Source organism: Callospermophilus lateralis, chromosome 6, assembly GCF_048772815.1.
Source record: "Callospermophilus lateralis isolate mCalLat2 chromosome 6, mCalLat2.hap1, whole genome shotgun sequence".
NCBI lineage: Eukaryota > Metazoa > Chordata > Mammalia > Rodentia > Sciuridae > Callospermophilus > Callospermophilus lateralis.
In genome coordinates, this window is record NC_135310.1 from 118,466,407 (window position 1) to 118,485,833 (window position 19,427).

General features: G+C 34.4%; 1 protein-coding gene across 2 annotated transcripts in view; it reads left to right on the forward strand.

Annotated features, from left to right (window-relative positions):
* Positions 1-19,427, forward strand: part of Srpk1 (SRSF protein kinase 1) — a 65,796-nt gene that overhangs the window by 9,403 nt on the left and 36,966 nt on the right. For both annotated transcript variants that reach the window (XM_076858836.1, XM_076858834.1), the window contains one exon: positions 18,156-18,274. In XM_076858836.1, coding sequence (XP_076714951.1) covers positions 18,156-18,274 — 119 coding nt within the window. The remainder of the gene's footprint in view (positions 1-18,155; positions 18,275-19,427) is intronic.

Sequence of the window (19,427 nt, forward strand, 5' to 3'; positions counted from 1 at the left end):
TACCTAACAGTCTAGAATGACAATGCCAGCACTGACATTAACAACATGATGTAGAGTTATATTGCTGAGATTTATAATTGCCTGGATTCATTCCTTGCTGGGTAATTATGTTACAACCTAATTACCCAGATTCATATATTTTTGTTTTCATTTTACAATATCTTTGGCTTCTTTAAGATTCCAAATCTTACAGAATTATTTGTGTTTATCTGTATTGATAACTTAAAATGAATATCATATGATTTTATGATTGTGTTGGTTTTTTTTCAGAGTATGGCTAATAAAACATGCTGTAAGACAAAAGGGAATGGTGGTTGTTAGAATGTGTGGAATGGGCTTCCTCCTTTATATCTGAAGAAAGATGTCTTAGCTCCTGCTGCTTATCCTGTGAAAAAAATGAGTCTAGTGTTACCATTTCTTAAGAGAAATTGTTTGAGAGAAGCTGAAAATCTTTATGTAATTCTCCAGATTGTTTAGTGTTCACAATTTTGGGGCAGGAGGTTACCAGAGATTGAACCCAGGAGTGCTTAATTATTGAGCCCATCGCAGACCATTTTATATTTTACACAGTCTCACTAAATTGCTAATGCTGGTTTTGAACTTGTGGTCCTCCTGCCTCAGCCTCCTGAGCCATTGGGTTTACAGTCATGTACCACCACACCCAGCTAGTGTTCACAATTTTTTAAAAACCCCTTGTAAACAGTGTGGGGACAAGATTTGTTTATAGCCAATGGTTTATAACCTTAGAGTCTTTGGTGAAAGTTAGGCATTAATAGACCTGTCTAAAGCAACCTCTCCCAAAGAGATAGTAGTAAGCATTGTTGTGGACGATCCCTGTGGTTCTTTGAGTCTTTAACTTGGTAATTTTTGTAAATTTGATAAAGACCCACAAGATCAGTTGTGAAAGACCATAGTATCCAGTTTTCTAACCAGTTTAACAAGGAATGATTTCAGAAAGTTATAAGAAGCCACAAAATAATTTAAATATGCTTTGTTCATTTTTGGAGAAGTATTGTAGCAAAATATTCCTACTGGATACAAAAGTCAATTGGCAGGAGCTAGATAATAAAAATCATGTTTATTTTTTTTCCATGGTGTGCCTTCATTTGTATAGATTAAGATTAAGTTCACATATAATTTGCTATTAGGTAACATTTCCTGGTGATTTAAATGCTTAAATAATGTTGAAGATTATATATATATATAAAATGATAGCATTTTATATATATTTTTAGCTATGTATGTTGTGAATAAACACCAATGCATGGAGATGATTTACCATAAAATTAGTGGTAGTACCATAAAATATTATGCTGGTAACCCTTATTTAATTTACTCAAAATTCTAAATCCTTTTTTTAAAGCATTTTAAAGAAGCCTGCCAGTCCTTTTGGGGGTGATCTTTTGTTTCCTGGAATAGTAGAGTAGCCTTATTCTTTTTGTTTTGTAGTGCTGGCTTGTTTTATAACTGATAATAAATGTGCCTTATGGACAACCATCTTGTTTACTTTTTTAGTTTTTTGGTACTGGAAATAGAACATATGGGCTTTATCACTGAGTATCACTGAGCTACAACTTCACCAGTGATGTTTGTTTTGTTTTTGAGTCGGGGTCTTGCTAAAATGCTGAAGCTGACCATCCTTTTTTTTAAATATTTATTTTTTAATTATACGTGGACACAATGTCTTTATTTTGCTTTATGTGGTGCTGAGTTTAGAACCCAGTGCCTCATGTATGCTAGGTGAACACTTTACCTCTGAGCCACAACCTCAGCCCAGGCTGACCATCCTTCTACTAAAAGCCTCCCAAATTCCTGGGACTACGGGAGTACACCACTGTGCCCAGCCTTGTGTACTTTGCTTTTAATTGTGGTGTTGCTCTTCAGCTTATGGCAGTTTTCGAATGTCAAAATTTGATCAAAATGCCAGGTTCTCTCCCTCTGGCTGCATATGAATTTGGTGGTAATCTTTCTTTTGTGAGTTCTTATGGCTTTGAGAGTATAGTTAACAGGAATTGTATTTTGCATTTTTTTTTTTTTTAACTACTATGGAGAAAGGTAACCCATGCTTATGTTTCTAGGTGGAAGGGCAATAAAGACGTATGTTCTTATGCTATTTATCAAAAAGAGCTTCTCCTTTTGACACATAGTCTCAAGTTCCAACCTGCCTCTAACACCATTGTTAGTTGAACTTGAACAGTATCTTATTGTCATGAGTTACCTTTAGTTGTTGATGGCAAGGTTCTGAGGATGAAATGAACGTTAAGTGCCGAGCTGAAGTAAAATGCTGCCTTCCTCATGCTTTTTGTTCCTTACTTAAATGGGTTTACCTTTGGCTTTGGGTAAATTAGGTAACCCATGCTTATGTAGGTTTTATTTTGTTTATCTATTTTGTTTATCTATTTTTATGGGGTTCTGAGAGGATTGAACCCAGCACTTCACACGTGAGAGGCAAGCAAGCGCTCTACCATTGAGCCATAACCCAGCCCCTCCTTTTGGCTTTATGGATGTTTCTTATTACTATTCATGTATCAAACTCATCTGTTGGTATTCCACAGATGTATATCAGGTCTGAAAACCAGATATGGATTCTGTTTAATTATTTATATATATAATACTTGATAAATTTTAATTTTGATACTGCCAAACCCTAGCTTCAGTTCCAGAATTTTTTTTCCTTGCAATATTGGGAATTGAACCCAAGGAACACTCTACCATTGAGCTACATTCCCAGTCCTTTTATTTTTTTATTTGAGACAGAGTCTTGTCAAGTTGCACAGGCTAGCCTCAAGCTTGTTAGCTTCCTGCCTCAGCCTCCTGAGTAGCTGGGATTTCAGGTATTGCCCATAGGAGCCTGGCCAGTTCCAGAATTTCTCAGTTGAGAAACTTACATTACTTGAAGATGTTTCAGAAGTTAAGTTAAATTTAGATACAAAAAGGATTGTGTCAGTTTGCAGAAGAAAGTATCTTTCAGGAAAATATATATGGAAAAAGTAGTGGGAGAAATTTAGCATTTATTGAATTTCATCATGTGTGGGTGCTAGAACTAAAATAGCATCTCATTAAATCTTTGCATCAGTTTTGAGTATGATACTCTAGATGGGATATAAAGATGACTAGAATATAGCCAACCCCTCCTTAAGGTGCTTTTGATTTCTTAAAGGAAGTAAATATACAAATAGGATTTCCTTTGGTTTGCCATAACAAGCTACCACAAACTGGATGGCTTAAATAACAAATTCATTATCTAACAGTTCTGAAGGCTAGAAGTCTAAAAATCAAGATGTCAGCAAGATAGGTTCCTTCTGGGAACTGTGAGGGAGAATTGACTTTTTTTTTTTTTTTTTGGTTGTAGATGGGCACAATACTTTTATTTATCTTTATGTGGTGCTGAGGATCAAACCCAGTGCCTCACCCATGCTAGGTGAGTGCTCTACCACTGAGCCACAGCCTCAGCCCAGAATTGACCTCTTTTCCTTTCCTTTACTTGGTCATCTCCTTTCCAAAATTTTCATTTTTTTATAAGGATACCAGTCATAGTAAATAAGGCCTCATCCTAGTAATTTTAATTTCATATTTGGATTCTATATCTAAATAAGATCACAGTTTTAAATACTGGAGGTTAGGACTGCAACATTTTATAATCCATAACTAACCAACCCTAGAAGATACTTCTCAGTATTAGGAAATCCTACTGTTCCCCATCCCCTAAAGAAAAAAGAAAAGACTGAAGTTTACATGTAAGTAAACTAAAATTTCTAAAGAGTTATTTTCTTTTTATTTTTATTTGTGCTTTTGAGTTATGCATGACAGTAGAATGTATTTTGTCATATTATACATACATGGAGAATAACTTCCATTCATGTGGTTGTACATGATGTAGAGTTACACCGGTTGTGTGTTCATATATGAACATAGGAAAATCATGTCTGGTTCATCTCTAAGTGTTATTTTCTAGTGAGTTTTCAGTTTATCTTTCTTTTTTAAATTCATTTGTATTTTTTTATTGGTACATTATAATTGTATGTTACGGTGGGCTTTGTTACATATTTGTTTTTTTTTTTGTTTTTTTAGAGAATTTAAATTTTTTTTTTTTTTTTTTTTTTTTTTAGTTATTGGCGGACACAACATCTTTGTTTGTACATGGTGCTGAGAATCGAACCCGGGCCGCACGCATGCCAGGCGAGCGCGCTACCACTTGAGCCACATCCCCAAGCCCCTTTGTTACTTATTTGTACATGCATATAATTTTGTCAGTTGTATTCCCTAACACCTCCTTTTCCCTTCCTTTTAGTGTGTCTTTTATCTAAGTTACTTCTAAGATTCAAAATATCTTCAAATCAGTTCTTCCTTATGATTTTCAGTTTTATTTTTAGAACCTCCGTTTTTGATTCATTCCATATTAAACTCTAGCATCTTTCATTTTCTTACTCAAATGTCACAACCCTATTTAAAATAGCGTGAGCCGGGTTCTGTGACACATGCCTGTAATCCCAGTGACTTGGGAGGCTGAGGCAGGAGGTCCAAAAGTTCAAGGCCCTCAGCAATTTAGCGATACCCTGTCTCTGTTTTTTTTTTTTTTTTTTAAGTGGATGTGGGAAGGACAGAGGCTGGGCATGTGGCCCAGTGATTTAGTGCCCCTGAATTCAATCCCTGGTACCAAATAATAAAATAGTATGAGCACACTCTGTGCTCTTATATTAATTTTTCTCTATCCTTTTTCATAGCCTGATTGTTACAGAACATGTATTTCCTGGAGAGACAATATTGAGTTATGATTCTGATATCCGAGCTTTTACTGTTCACCATCTGAAATTCAAGATAGTTTTAGATAAAATAGGCCTTTTTTGTCCCCTCATGCTAGAACGTAAACAAAATGAAAGGCAGGAACATTTTTTGCTCATACCTGTATTTTCAGTGATTAGAAAAGTACCTAGCAGACTCAGTAAAAATAGGTTGTAAATGAACAAATATTTGCTTCTTTTTCCCTTATTTCCTATACACATTGCTAAAATTTGTGTTCAGGCACAAATTTAAGCACAGGATTAGCATATCCTCACAAATCCTTATGAGAGGAGGGCAGGTATTCTTCCTGCCCTCATTTTACACATGAGGCAGCTGAAACACTGAGAACTTCTTTCACTAGTAGTTTATCCAAAGTCATGGAGCTCTTCTGGTAAACTACAGAGCCAGGATCAAACGCAAGTCTTCTAATTGCAGAGACCTTGGCTATAACTACAGTACCACTTCTGCACTGTCTCCTGCATCTTTGCTTTCCAGTACTGCTATGTTTTACCGAACCTTCCCAAGGAATCTTTCTAAAGCACCTCTTTTGTAGGGTCACTCTGACCCCATTTCTTCTAGTTCCATTAGGGAAGTAGTTGGAGGTAAAGGTGTAATGGGCTTCAAGTAAAGAATGATGAGTAATAACTAAAGGTGAAAGAAAATGCCTTGTATGTTCTGGACATTTCGGTATGGTAGTGAGCAAAGAAAAGTTGGCTTTGTGAAGCTTACATTCTTTGTGATTGTGGGGAAGAAGACAATAAAATGTCAAGTGTTGGAGAAAAATAGTAGCAGAGTAAGGGAATGTCAGGGAGCCTGTGGCAAAGAGAGATGTTTTATACAGGAAGGTCAGCCAAATTATCTGAAAAGGTGTGACACTAACAAAGACCTGAGGAGATAAAAGAGATGGGGTTGGAGGGAAATGAAAAGTCCAAATCAAGTAAGACATTAGGGTCTTTGTGGGGGGAAAAATATGTTTTGAGGGTAGTGGTTGCCTAATATTTGTGCTTTATTAAGTATTATCAGTTTTGTTTTTATTTTAAGTATAATGGAGTCTAAAAGCCTGCTTCCTGTGAAAACAGGGCTCCTGGGATTAGGAGATGACAAACAGTGCCTTCTAGTGGCTCTTATCATAAATGTAGATAGTAAGCTTTCCAGAAAATAAATAGGCTCTACAAAGTGAGTTGCTAGCTGAGTCCTATAAATGGAAAATGTGAGTGCCTGGAAAAAAATCATAGAAATATTCAAGATCAAGTTAAAAACATCATGTTCCTTTACCCCCATATGTATTTCATGTATTCTCTTAGACATTCATTTACATAACCACATTATAATTACATTAATACAATCTTATTATTTAATACAGGTCATATTCATATTTTGTCGGTTTTGTCCCAATGCCATTGATAGAAAAAAAAAAACCTTTTAATTTTTTTCTGGTCCAGTATCCAATCCAAGATCTCATATTTCATTTAGTTTGTATGTCTCTAAATCTAGAACAGTCTAGTTTTTTGTTTTTTGTTTTTTTTTTTTTGGTGCGGGGATTGAACTCAGGGACACTCAACCACAGAGCCATATCCCCAGCCCTATTTTGTATTTTACTTAGACACAGGGTCTCACTGAATTGCTTAGTACCTCACTTTTGCTGAGGCAGGCTTTGAACTCACGATCCTCCTGCCTCAGCCTCCCGAGCCGCTGGAATTACAGCTACATGCCACCATGCCCAGCTCTAGAATAGTTTTGTAGCCTGCCTCCTTTGTTTTTCCTGACATTGTCATTTTTAAAGAATACAAACTATTAATAGAATGTTCCTCAGTTTGGGTTTTTGTGTTTCCTTATGATCCAGGTTGTGATGTATAATATTGCCTAATTAATTGCATTTTCCTGGGCTGGGGATGTGGCTCAAGTGGTAGTGCGCACACCTGGCATGCATGCAGCCCGGGTTCGATCCTCAGCACCACATACAAAGATGATGTGTCTGCCGAAAACTAAAAATAAATAAATAAATATTTTTAAAAAATTCTCTCTCTCCCTCACTCACTCTCTCACTCTCTCTTAAAAAAAAAAATTGCATTTTCCTTGATGCATCACACCACTTAGAAGCACATACCTAGTATTGGTGTTGTTATCTTTGATCACTTAGTTAACATAGTACCTCAAAATGGGAATTATTTAATACTTACATTTTCCCACATGATTATGGTCAGCATTCAGTTATTGGAAGGAACTTTGGCTTTTCACCATTAACTTACTTTTCATCATAGTCACCGTCATTGGTATGAGTTTATGGAAGTTATTGTATTCAAAGAGTTTTAATCCATTATACTCATTTTGATGCTCATTCATTTAGCTAGTTTAAATCCCTTCAAGTTAACTCCTTGTCCTTTTTGTCATGTCTCCTTCATTTTTTGAGTACTTCTATACTTTCTGGCACAGCAAGATGGTCTAGGTTCATTTTTTTGTTGTTTTTGTGGATGAACCTTTATTTTTATTTATTTTTATGTCTTACTAACAACTGAACCCAGTGTCTCACATGCTAGGCAAGCGCTCTACACTGAACCACAACCCCAGGCTAGCTTCATCTTGTACTTTGCCTGCCTCAACCCTGGGATCAGTCATTTCCTTGAAGAGACTTGCTTTCTTATAGAGGAAACTTGTATTGAGAAAACAAGATTCAGGCATGGTTTTAGTTAGAATTTTATGTTGGCATAGCAGTAGATTTTTGTGCATCTGATCTTTTTTTATCCAATGAAAATCTTAGAAGGCAGAATCTGTGATAATTATTCTTGGGTTCATTCCTTGGTATTGTTCTATACTGAATGGGCTACAAGAACAATGCTAAGCAGTGTTGTAGTGAAGCTCCATATTTACATTTTTAAAAACAATCTTATTGTGGAATGTGGGATTAATAAGTAATCTAAATAGTTGAATACATGAAGATATATACTGCTTTGGAAGATTCAGGTTTAATAAGTTGTTTCTAAATCTATAAATCTCACATTACACTAATAATATTTTGTAAAGAACCAAAGCAGATTCCAGACAGTATGAAAAAATTAAAATGTAGCCAGGCACAGTGCCTCATGCCTATAATCCCATCTACTCAGAAGGCTGAGTTCAAGGCCAACCTGACAACATAGTGAGATCATGTCTCTGGAGTAGAGGAAGGCAAACAGAACATTCTGGAAAAATATAATAATAAGGATGGTGGTGTAAGTCTGCCCTACCAAATATTGAAATATGAAGTTCTAATAATTAAAATTGATTGGTTTTTAAACTTGAATAGCCAAAACAGTGAAACAGAATAGAGGATCCAGAAAGAGAACCCAATGCATGGGAGTTTAGTGCTATTAAGGTTATGTATTCAGATGAATAGAGAAAATCTACTGAGTTCAAAACTTTTTTGTAGTTTTTTTTTTGTTGTTGTTTTGTTTTGTTTTGGTTTTTTTTTTTTTTGGTACCAAGGATTGAATTCAGGGGCACTTGACCACTGAGGCACATCCCCAGCTCTATTCTGTATTTTATTTACAGACAGAGTCTGACTGAGTTGCTTAGCACCTCACTTTTTACTGAGGCTGGCTTTGAACTTGTGATCCTCCTGCCTCAGCCTCCTGAGCCACTGGGATTACATGCATGCAGCTTCTTTGTAGTTCAAGTCTTCAGGATATATCCCACTTAAGGGTTAACAGGGTACTTTGTCCAAGATGAATTGAATTATTTTTTTCATCTGCATTTAATTTTAGAGTTTGCTTTTCCCATTGTTTTTTTTCTTTATTTAGTAATCAAAACATTTATATTTTTTCAATAAGTCCTCCCTATCCTCATCCTAATCCTACCCAGTGCCTAAAGGTAACCATTTCATTCATTTCTGATATCATTTTTGCATGAAAATAAGCAAGTATAAATGTTGTTTTTCCATTTTTCTTCAGTTATTATGTAGGAAGCATACTATATGTACATTATTTTGCACTGTGTGTGTATTTTCCCTTAACAATATATCAGTATATCCTGAAATCCTGTCATAAGTTGATTTTGTTTTGTTTTGTTTTGTTTTGTTTTTGGTACTGGGGATTGAACCCAGAGGCACTTAAGTACTGAGCCACATCCTCGGCCCCATTTTCTTCTTTTCTCCCCCCCGCCCCCCCCCCACCGCCCTTTTAATTTGAAACAGTATCTCCCCAAGTTACTTAGGGCCTTTCTGCGGCTGGCTTTGAACTCATAGTCCTCCTGCCTCAGCCTCCTGAGCTGTTGGGATGCATGCACCCCTGCACCTGGATTCATGAGTTATTAAAGATCTTTTTTTGTGGATTTTCAGCTATTTTCAAGTTCTTATTTTTAATAGAGACCCCAACAGGAAATGGTAGTTGATACATATGTCTTGTGTGTTAACGATATAAGAGAAGTGACTGAGAGAGTACAGCCATGAAAGAAATGACCTGTTTACTTCATGTTTTAGCTTTCAATAAATATTTAAGATATAATTTTTTGGGATTTCTATAATTTTCTGTGAGGAGCTTTAGCCAACTTTTTTATTTGATACAACTACCAGTGTATAGTCACCTTGAATTTATAGGACTTTTACCATTCTTTGAAATTCCATTTCTCTTTACCAGGTTTGCAAAGTTCAAAAAGTTAATATTTGAAATTGAAAAAGAAGTGGTTCTACATTGTTAATAGAGTATAAATTGGTATAACATATGAAAGAATTTAGTGATTATGTATCAAAAAGTAAGTTGCACATACCCCTTGGCCAGTTTTCTCTGAATTTGTTACATTGATATATATATATATATATATATATATATATATATATATGGATAGATAGATATGTTATTCATAGTAGTTGTGACATTAGAAGAAAATGGGCAGAGAGCAAACTATTTTTAAGAATATTTAAGAATAATTTATCACTACTAAAGTAATAATTTCTAAAATGTTACTACGTGGAAAAGGAATACATACCTTGGACATTGTTTTGTTGTTGGCCATTGTTTAAAATAATTATGGAGCTAGGGCTAGGACCCAGCAATAGCATACTTGCCTGGCATGTGTGAGGCACTGGGTTCCATTCTCAACACCACATATAAATAAATAAAGATAAAGGTCTAATCAACAACTAAGAAAATATTTTTTTTTAAAAGAAATTATACATGCATGTACACATGCACACTCTTATATACAATAGTGAATAAATTGGCTTCTGGTCCCTTTCAGAAAGGGAAAATGAGGGATTGGTAAACTGAGGTGAGAAAAAGACTTAATTTTTTAGAGTGAGCAATAATCAATCAATCAATTTTATTTATAACTCAAAGTAGTAGTTTATTTCTTCCTAATGTAAAATTCTGGGATATAACCTTAGCTGTTACATGATTCTGCTCCCTGAAGTATCAAGGACCAAGCCTCTTTCTAGCTTGCTTCTGCCATCCTAGATTGTGGTTCTTATCCTTAAGGGCCAAGGTAGCCTTTGTGTTCCCAGCATGAAAAGAAAAAGACCAATTGCTAGGGTTCCAATTGCTTCTTTAGAGTTTTCCTCTTGCTAATCATGTGGGCATAAATAGCTTAGAGAGAGTTTGGGAAGTAGGTTCTCTCTGGTACGGTATCCATGTGCCCAGCTTAAAAAGTTGATGACTGTGGAAAAGGGGGAGAATGAATAAGCAATCTAAAGAACTAAAATGTTCTAATAATCTCTATGATTTGAAGATTAAACTAAATGGCAAACACATTTTAGTTCCCTAACGTAATAAAGCTTACTGTACCTTAAAAACTCAGATATACATCAGTTTCTTAGAAATGTTGCTACTTCGAATTTACCTGAGATCATACAAGAGGATTTCAAAGTGATTAAAGGATACTAAATTTTAGATTTAAAAAGCGATGTATAAAAATTTTCAGGTAGGTTTTATTAAAAGGACTCCCTAAGACCATAGAAACGCAGAAAAATTTGAAACTTAAGAAATTTTCCAAACTAGTTTATGAAAAATTGTTCTGTGAAGTGTCCTCCTGAAGTAGAGGTTTTGCAGGATCTTAAGCCGACTCCTATTTTTGTTCTCACTGATCTTTTAGTTAAAGAGTTCCACCTGTTGTCCTTAGGTAGGGGCTTCTTGCAAATTTAAGGGCTTTTCTCCTAGTCTGTTGCTATTATTGCTGCTTTCTTACTCCATAAGAAAATTCCTCCTCTCCTACTCCTCTACATTTAGGGAACTCTTTACCTTACTTTCTAAAATTCCTTTCTCACCTTAATTAGTCATTACTTTATAGCATTTTATTCTATTTGGAAATCAGCATCATTTTTCATATTTATGGAAGGAGAGGTATCAGACCTGATTGAAAGGCCTATGCACACTTTTTGTTTAGGTTGAACAGGTATGGAGCTGATCATGATGCTGATTTCGACTAAATGCCAAAAACTAAACAGTTCACTCTGCAGTACCATCATCCACACTAAAAACCTTTGTTTTCTCCAGTTTTGTTCACTTTAGAGAAAAGACAACCTTTTTTCCCCACTACAAGATAAATACCAGCCTGTCTACTGTGCAAGATAGGGTATCAACTTCATTTATACAGTCCTTCGGTTAATCTCTCTTTTAACCGTTCCTCTTCTTAAACTCTAATGCCATCATGCCTATACTTTGAGTTTTATCAGGCAACATAAGTTGGTGGTCTCTCTCCTCTACTACAGTCTATACTTTTCTGTTTTGGAGACTGGGTCTTGCTGTGTGCCCCAGTTGCTGGACTCAAACTTGTGAAACTCCTGCTTTTGCCACCTGAATAGTTGGTATTACAGATGTGTCTCTTTTTCTAGGTTGCCAGCACTTGCTGTTTTTTTTTTTTTTTCCCCTCTATTTTTGTGGACTTATACCTTTACTCTTTTCTTTCCATTTTATTGGCTTTGAACAGGGAAATGATGTAAATGCCCTTGTTCAGTCCATTATCTAACTTGTTTCTAGCTTTTTGCTATGGTGACTATCACTGTGTCCAAATCTTTGTGCACATCTTAAGTTTTCTCCCTAATTAAAAAAATAAAAAAGATTATTTTGAAATAATCAAGATTCATAGGAAGTTGCAAAGTTAGTACAAAGAGGTACCCCATATCCTTCAGCTGATTGCTCCCACTGGTACTTCTTAATGTATTGATATTGGACTAAGGTATCAAAATCAGGAAATTGACATTGGTATAAAGTGCATGTGTATATTAGGGTAAATATTTAGAAGTGAAATAGTTCAAACTTGTGATTATTGCCAGATTATGTATTTGTTTTATTTAGAACACTTGTTATAAGTAATCAAATTCAATCTCAGTCTATATTCTGGGATTAATAGATAGGGAGCTGTCCATGATGCTGGGCTTCAAATATATCTCCATAGATTTGCCTTTTTCTACCCCTAGCCAATAAAAGTTTTAACATTATTTTCTTGTATTTTTTTTACTTCATTCTCAGACATTATCTTTCCTTATTTGACAGCAGTCATTGTCTCTGGCAACTCTGTGGTCCTTACTGATTAAAAATTCAAAAATAGAGCTTTTTCCAGCATTCATCTTTACCTTTGGAGGGATTCTAGTTGATCTTGTTGACTCATGGTGGGGGTAAGTTGGGTAGGGCCATGTGGTTGGCTGCCTTCCTAGATTGGAAGGAGGCAATTCCTGAGAGGAAATAATGCCAGGCAGAAAGTAACAGTCTGATCTCTTCTGCAACAATAAAATTTCCCAGTTTTTTAAATGATGTGAGTTTTGTGAGCCATTCTCATTGGAAAATATTCCAGCAGTTCAGAATTATATCATACAGGACAATAAAGAAACTCACGTTATATTCCCCCATATCCCTTATACATTACTTTTTCCAAAGGAGAATCCTGTCAACAGTTGTTCATATCCTTGAAATTCCCTTGCATTTTATTTATATATGAATATATGTACCTATGTACTTTAAAGGGAAGGATGATAAATTAACTATAATATTATTCAACTTCTTGTCTTTTTCATTTTACTAGTGTGTCTTAGAGAGCTTTTTTTTTTTTTAATGGTAGTACCTTTCCATTAGGATATGCCATAATTTACTTCTGTGGTTTACAAATTATATTCATATTTCCTGCTTAACAGAAAAAAAATTGGAATTTAGATGTTGTATGACATCACAGCATCTTTCCAAGGCACTGTTAAAAAGTTCCTACATAGGGCTGGGGTTGTTGCTCAGAGGCAGAGCACTTGGCCTAGCATGTGTGGGGCACTGGGTTCAATCCTTAGCACCACATAAAAATAAATAAAGATATTTTGTTCATCTACAACTACCCCCCCCCAAAAAAAGTTTCTGCGTAGAATTTTGGGGTTATTTTTTTCTGTTTGAAAGAATAGATACAAAATTTAGCATATATGATTATACAACCTGTATAACTCTACATTATGTACAATCAGAAGAATGAGAAGTTACACTTCATTTATCTATGATGTGTCAAAATGCATTCTAGTGTCATGTATAACTAATTTGAATAAATAAAAGAAATAAAATCCAAAAATAAATATAAAGAAATATATATATTTAGAACATGATTGTTATCCAAAATGTCTGTATATACTTTTCATTTATTTGAACTGTTTATTTCCCATAGAGAAGTAAGTTAACTATACTTTCATGCAGATTACAGTTTGTTCAAGTATTAAAACAGGTAGTTGTATTCCCTCCCATATCCATTTTATAGTAAGAGAGGCCATACAAAGTAACTCTTTGTAGTAACTTGATGGGTAATGGCAATAAGATTCCCACATGTGAAGTGTTGGGTTTTGTTGAACCTGAAAACAATCATAGCTTATGTTTTAAATAACATACTTAAGATGTACCCCCCAAACAATTACTATAATATAAACACTTTAACTCATCACCCAGCTTAAAAAATAAATTACCACAAAACTGATATCCATGTGTATCTCTCCTCTTCCACATAGCCTATATTATAGTTCCCCTATAGAATTAATAAATCCTGAGTTGTTTTTTCCTCCTCTTCCTGTGTTTCTATGGCCATCAGTTATCATAAAAGATAATTTTTATGTGTTTTTAAACTTTGATTTAAATATTCCTTATCTTCTTGTTTTCAGTTAATTTCTTAATGTTTATGTAATTTATTCATGCTGATGCATATAGATCATTTATTTTTACTGTTGGGAATAATATTTCCTTGTTTCAGAATGCAGACTGTACTTATCCATTCTCCTGTTGATGGACATTTAGTTATTTCCAGCTTTTGGTTAGTAAAAATAATGCTGCTATGAATATGATCATACAAACTACTTCTTGGTTGATTCATAATAACAAAAGTGAAAACAACATAAAAGTTCATAAACTGATGAATGGTTAGATAAAAATAATGGAATATTATTCGGCTATAAAAAGGAATAAAGTACTGATACATGTTCTAAAATGGATGAACCTTGAAAACATTATGTAAGTGAAAGAAGTCAGTCACACAATACCACATAGTGTATGATTCTATTTATATGAATATCCAGAACAGACAATTTCATTAGACAGAAGGTAGATGAGTGGTTGCTAGAGTCTGAGATGTGGATAATAGTGGCTGTTAGTGGTTTTGGGGTTCTTTGGGGAATGATGAAATGTTCTAAAGACAGATCATAAGATTGTGCAACTGAATATATTAATAAAAACATTGGGCTGTACATCTTAGATGTATGAGTTTATGTTGTTTGAATTATAGAAGTTAAGAATAATTTACAATCTTTTTTTCAAAATCAACCCACTAGTAGATTTTAAGCCATTTTGGAGGGTCACTAATAGAATTTATTTTTTTAAAAAATGGGAGCAGAAGGGTAGCTCACAGATCTTATTTAGATGTATCAATTTCATGAAACATATAGTCAAATGAAAATAGTTTGGGAGAGGGTTAGTTTTGGGGATTGAATCCAGGACCACTCTACACACTAAGCTAGATGTTCCCTTTGTATTTTGAGACAGAGGTCTCACTTAGTTGCCAAGACTGACTTCCAACTTGTGATCCTCTTGCCTCAGCCTCTCATAGCTGGGATTATAGGTGTATACCTGTAAGGTGCCAAGCTTAAATACCATGCTCTCGATGATTATGAATGCATACTTTTTTCCCCCTTGAACAGGAATGGCAAATTCTTGAGGCATGAAATAGATAATGAAGGGTTTAAAAGCATAGACTGTTTTGGAATTCTCCTTTTTTATTCTAGGAAGAATAATCTTTAGTTTCTAATGTTAATTAACTTGGATTTCCAATAGCATTTTTTTCAGGTTTTTATACAGTCTTTTAATGCTCATCAGAGTTAAGAATGGTCTTGAATTCTTTAATGTTGTCATTTTATTTTTCTTTGAAGATCTAATGGCAACTGTCTCTGTTTCCTGAAATTTTCTTTTTGTTTTTGTTTTGATTTTTTTTTTTTTTTAATGACAAGCTTTTTTCAATTGTTTGATTTTCTTAATGGACATCATGTAAAAGGAGGCATTACTTAAAAACCTGGATAACTTGAAAAAGCTAAGACTATGCAAGGGTCAGAGGAAATTTAAAACTACAAATAATATCCTTAAGATTAAAAAAAAAAATAAAAGAGGCAATGCATCATTGAAACAAAATAGAAATCTTAAAAAAATGTCCAAGAGGAAAAAATAATAATTTAAAAAGTTAGAAATTTAAAAGACAAGTTAGGAAGATAAATCTGAAGAGTAGAACAAAAACTAAAGAGGTAAAGAAAAAAATTAATGGAGCATGCCAGAGGGTACAGTAGCTGCAAAGATAGTTCTAAAGAGAATAGAGATAAACAAGAGGGTTACATTTTCAGTGAAATACAGGAAATTTCCCCAAATTGAATATGAGTCTAATTTGCAAGGGAACACAAGGTACTTAGCAAGATAGACTCCCCCCTATTTTTAAGTTGTAGACGGACACATAATATCTTTATTTTTATGTGGTGCTGAGGATCAAACCCAGTGCCTCACACATGCAAGGCAAGTGTTTTACCACTCAGCTACAGCCCCAATCCTGCAGGATAGACTTTTTAAAAAACCATTCAGAAGGGCTAGAGTTGTAGCTCAGTGTACAGCACTTGCCTAGCATGTATGAGGCACTGGGTTTGATTCTTGGCACTGTGTATAAATAAATAAAATAAAGGTTCATCAACAAATTTAAAAAAATTTTTTTTTAATTTCAGAAAACTTTGGACCATAAAGATAAAAGAGAAGATCTTTAAAAAATAACTTTTCATAGAGAAAAACAAGCCCTCTTTCCAGGACTCAAGAAGCTAGAGGTCAACAGAGATGTATTTTATACTTGAATTAAAAATTAAGGATGAGGATAAAATAAAAATTTGATACATCCTAATAAATTTACTTCCCATGCACCTATTCTGCAAAGTTACCGATAAATATACATGTTACAAACGAGTAAATTAAGAGAGAACTGTGGGATCCAGGATTGGAAAATCCAAAATACAGGACAGTGGTAACTTTAAATTTCTTTTTAGTTGTAAAAGAACTTAATACCTTTTTTTAAAAAGTATTATATTTTTTTAGTTGTAGTTGGACATCATGCCTTTATTTTATTTATTTATTTTTATGAGGTGCTGAGGATCGAACCAGCACCTCACATGTGTTAGGCAAGTGCTCTACCACTGAGCCACAACTCCAGCCTCCTGCCCTTCAAGATTTAACACATCCCACAAATAGAGGATGGTTAGACTGACCACAAAAATCTAAATCATTAATCATGCTTGCCTACATGTTTCTTATTTCTCAATAGTCCATAACTGGTTTTGTATTTTTTTCTGCTAAATTGAGTTTTTGAAAAGGTAAATAAATATTTTTAAGTGGGGATTAAATTTTCTTTTTCCAAAACTTTCAAAAGGAATGCTAAACTAGGTGCGCTGTTGCATGCCTGTTGTAAAGTAATCTCAGCATCTCCATAGTCTGAGGCAAGAGGATGCCAAATTCAAGGCAAGCCTCAGCAATTTAGAGATACAGGAAATAAAAAATTAAAAGGAGAGCTGGGCATGGTGGCATATACCTATACCTATCTCTAAATAAAATACAAAAAAAAGGGCTGGGGAAATGGCTCAGTGATAGAGTGCCCCTGAGTTCATTCCCTGGTACCATAAACAAAAAATTGAAGGGACTGGGGGAGAAGCTCAGTATATCTTCCCTAGGTTTAATAGGGATTGGGGGAGAAGGTGGGGGTTAAAATATTATAAACAGAACTTGGTGGCATATGTCTGTCTCAGCTACTCAGGAAGTTTAGGTAGTTGGATTGCTTGAACCCAAAAGTTCAAGGCCAGCCTGGGCTACATAGCAAGACCCTATCAAAAAAGGAAGAAGAAGGAAGAAGGGTGGGAGAAAAGAAACAAAAATGCTGTATACCTTGCTTTTTAGATTTAGGTCGTTTTGCCTCCTGAACTTTTCAGGGCATAAAAATCATGATAAAACTAATTGATGGCCTATAGAGAAAGGAATCAATAAATTTAATATATTATGAAGTGTTCCGAACTAGTAGCAGATAAGGAATGTATAACCCTTTTGGAAAGTCCTTAAAAGTATTCATGGGGCTGGACTTGTAGCTCAGTAGTAGAGCGCTTATCTTGTACATGTGAGGCACTGCATTCGATTCCCAGCACCACATAAAAATAAGCAAATAAAATAAAGGACCATCAACAACTAAAAAAAAAATAAAAATAAGAAAAAATATTCATGGCCAAGACTTAGAGGGAAAAGCCCCAAAATGTTAATAGTTGTTCAGACTAGGGGTGCCTTTAAACAACTGTTTTCCAGCATTTCTACATTTTATTTGTTATTTTTACAAATGAGGGAATATTTTGACCCCTATCTGGTAGTCTAACTTTAGGAAAATAATTATATATACAGAATAAACATTATCCAGAAATATTCAACAAGTTAAATGTTCAGGTAACTAGAATGTGCCAAAGTAAATGGTGGTGTTTCTGAATGAACTGTGTTAAGATTTAAGAGATTACCTAAAAATAACGAAAGATAGAATAGAAAAAGCAGGAAACAAAATGTTTATGCAATATATGATTACAGATAAATATTTTTATAAATTTACAACAATACTAGAAGAAAATCAGTAATTTCTCAGTGACTATATTTAGACATTAAGATTCAGGTAATTTTTCCTCTTGTATATTTTCCAAATTTTATTTAGTTATCAGGTATGAACTAACTTTAAAAACTAGTTTTTTTCCTAACACAAAGCTATAGCTCCATAGCTATGGAGGCTCCTACTTGATAAGATTTTTTTTATATGTTATCTGAAAATTGGGGGCGGGGGTTGCTAATGATATTTTCTTCAAGCCCTCTTTTCTTTGGTTTATATGGAATAAATGTATTTGTGTCATTTCTTAGATCTGAAACACAACACCGAGGCTCTGCTCCCCATTCTGAGAGTGATATACCAGAGCAGGAAGAGGAGATTCTAGGATCTGATGATGATGAGCAGGAAGACCCTAATGATTATTGTAAAGGTAAGTTCGTTAGGGGATACACAGTAAGATTTCCCATTACTCATTTGGATATTTTGTCTATCAGAATAAGCACAGTTTTAATGCTTTCTGCTTGTTGCATCCTTTTCTTGAAGATACAGGAATAGTGTTTGCTCTGATTTGATATAAGGCATCAAAGTCAAATTTTATATTAAATGTTTATTTCTTTTTTAAAATGTTAGTACATATTACCTTAGAAATTTTCATACATATATTAAATAGAAAAGAAAAGCTGTGGGCTGGGGATGTGCCTTAAGTGTAGCACACTCACCTAGCATGCGTGAGGCACTGGGTTTGATTCTCAGCACCATGTAAAAATAAAGATATTGTGTCCACCTAAAACTAAAAAAATAAATAAATAAATAAATAAAAGCTGTTTTCAGTGCTGTAAACAAATATAATATTTTGGTGTGTGTATATGTGTGTGTGTGTGTATACTTTTTTAAATACCTTATTACTTTTTTCTCATGATAACTGCTTAGATAAGTTAAACTGGAATCACAGGTGCATAAACTAGGTCATCAGATTGCTTCTATCTTTTCTGTTTCTTGGTGAGATTTCTCAGGATCCTTGAGTAGGAACTTATAATCGAATATATTGTACTATCTAGGATAAGAAGTTGCTTGCTTAGTTCATATTCTCAGCAAGCAAAGATAAATGTTAAAATATCTTGATTCCTGCCACTTTGGGCAGCTTTCTCAGGCCTTCCTGTTTGTTTTTATTAGAAAAGTAGGTCCTTCTATTTTCTACTTTTCAGCTAAATTAATAGAATTCATTATTCTTCTCTCTCCTAAGAAATATCCTGAGGCTGCACCTCTAAATAGATTATGTTTAAGTAAATCTGTTGGTTTTATGCACACATACACACACATTTTATATATGTGTATATGTATATGTGTGTGTGTATGTGTATATATATAATTTATTTTAGTTATAGTTGGACATAATTCCTTTATTTTATTTATTTATTTATTTTATGTGATGCTGGGGATCGAACCCAGTGTCTTCCATGTGCTAGGTGAGTGCTCTACTGCTGAGCCACAACCCCAACCCCAATCTGTTGGGTTTTTGAGTGGCAAAAGTAACCTTATACAAAACCTTATTTTTGTTTGGGGATGGGGTTCTTTTGAAGAGC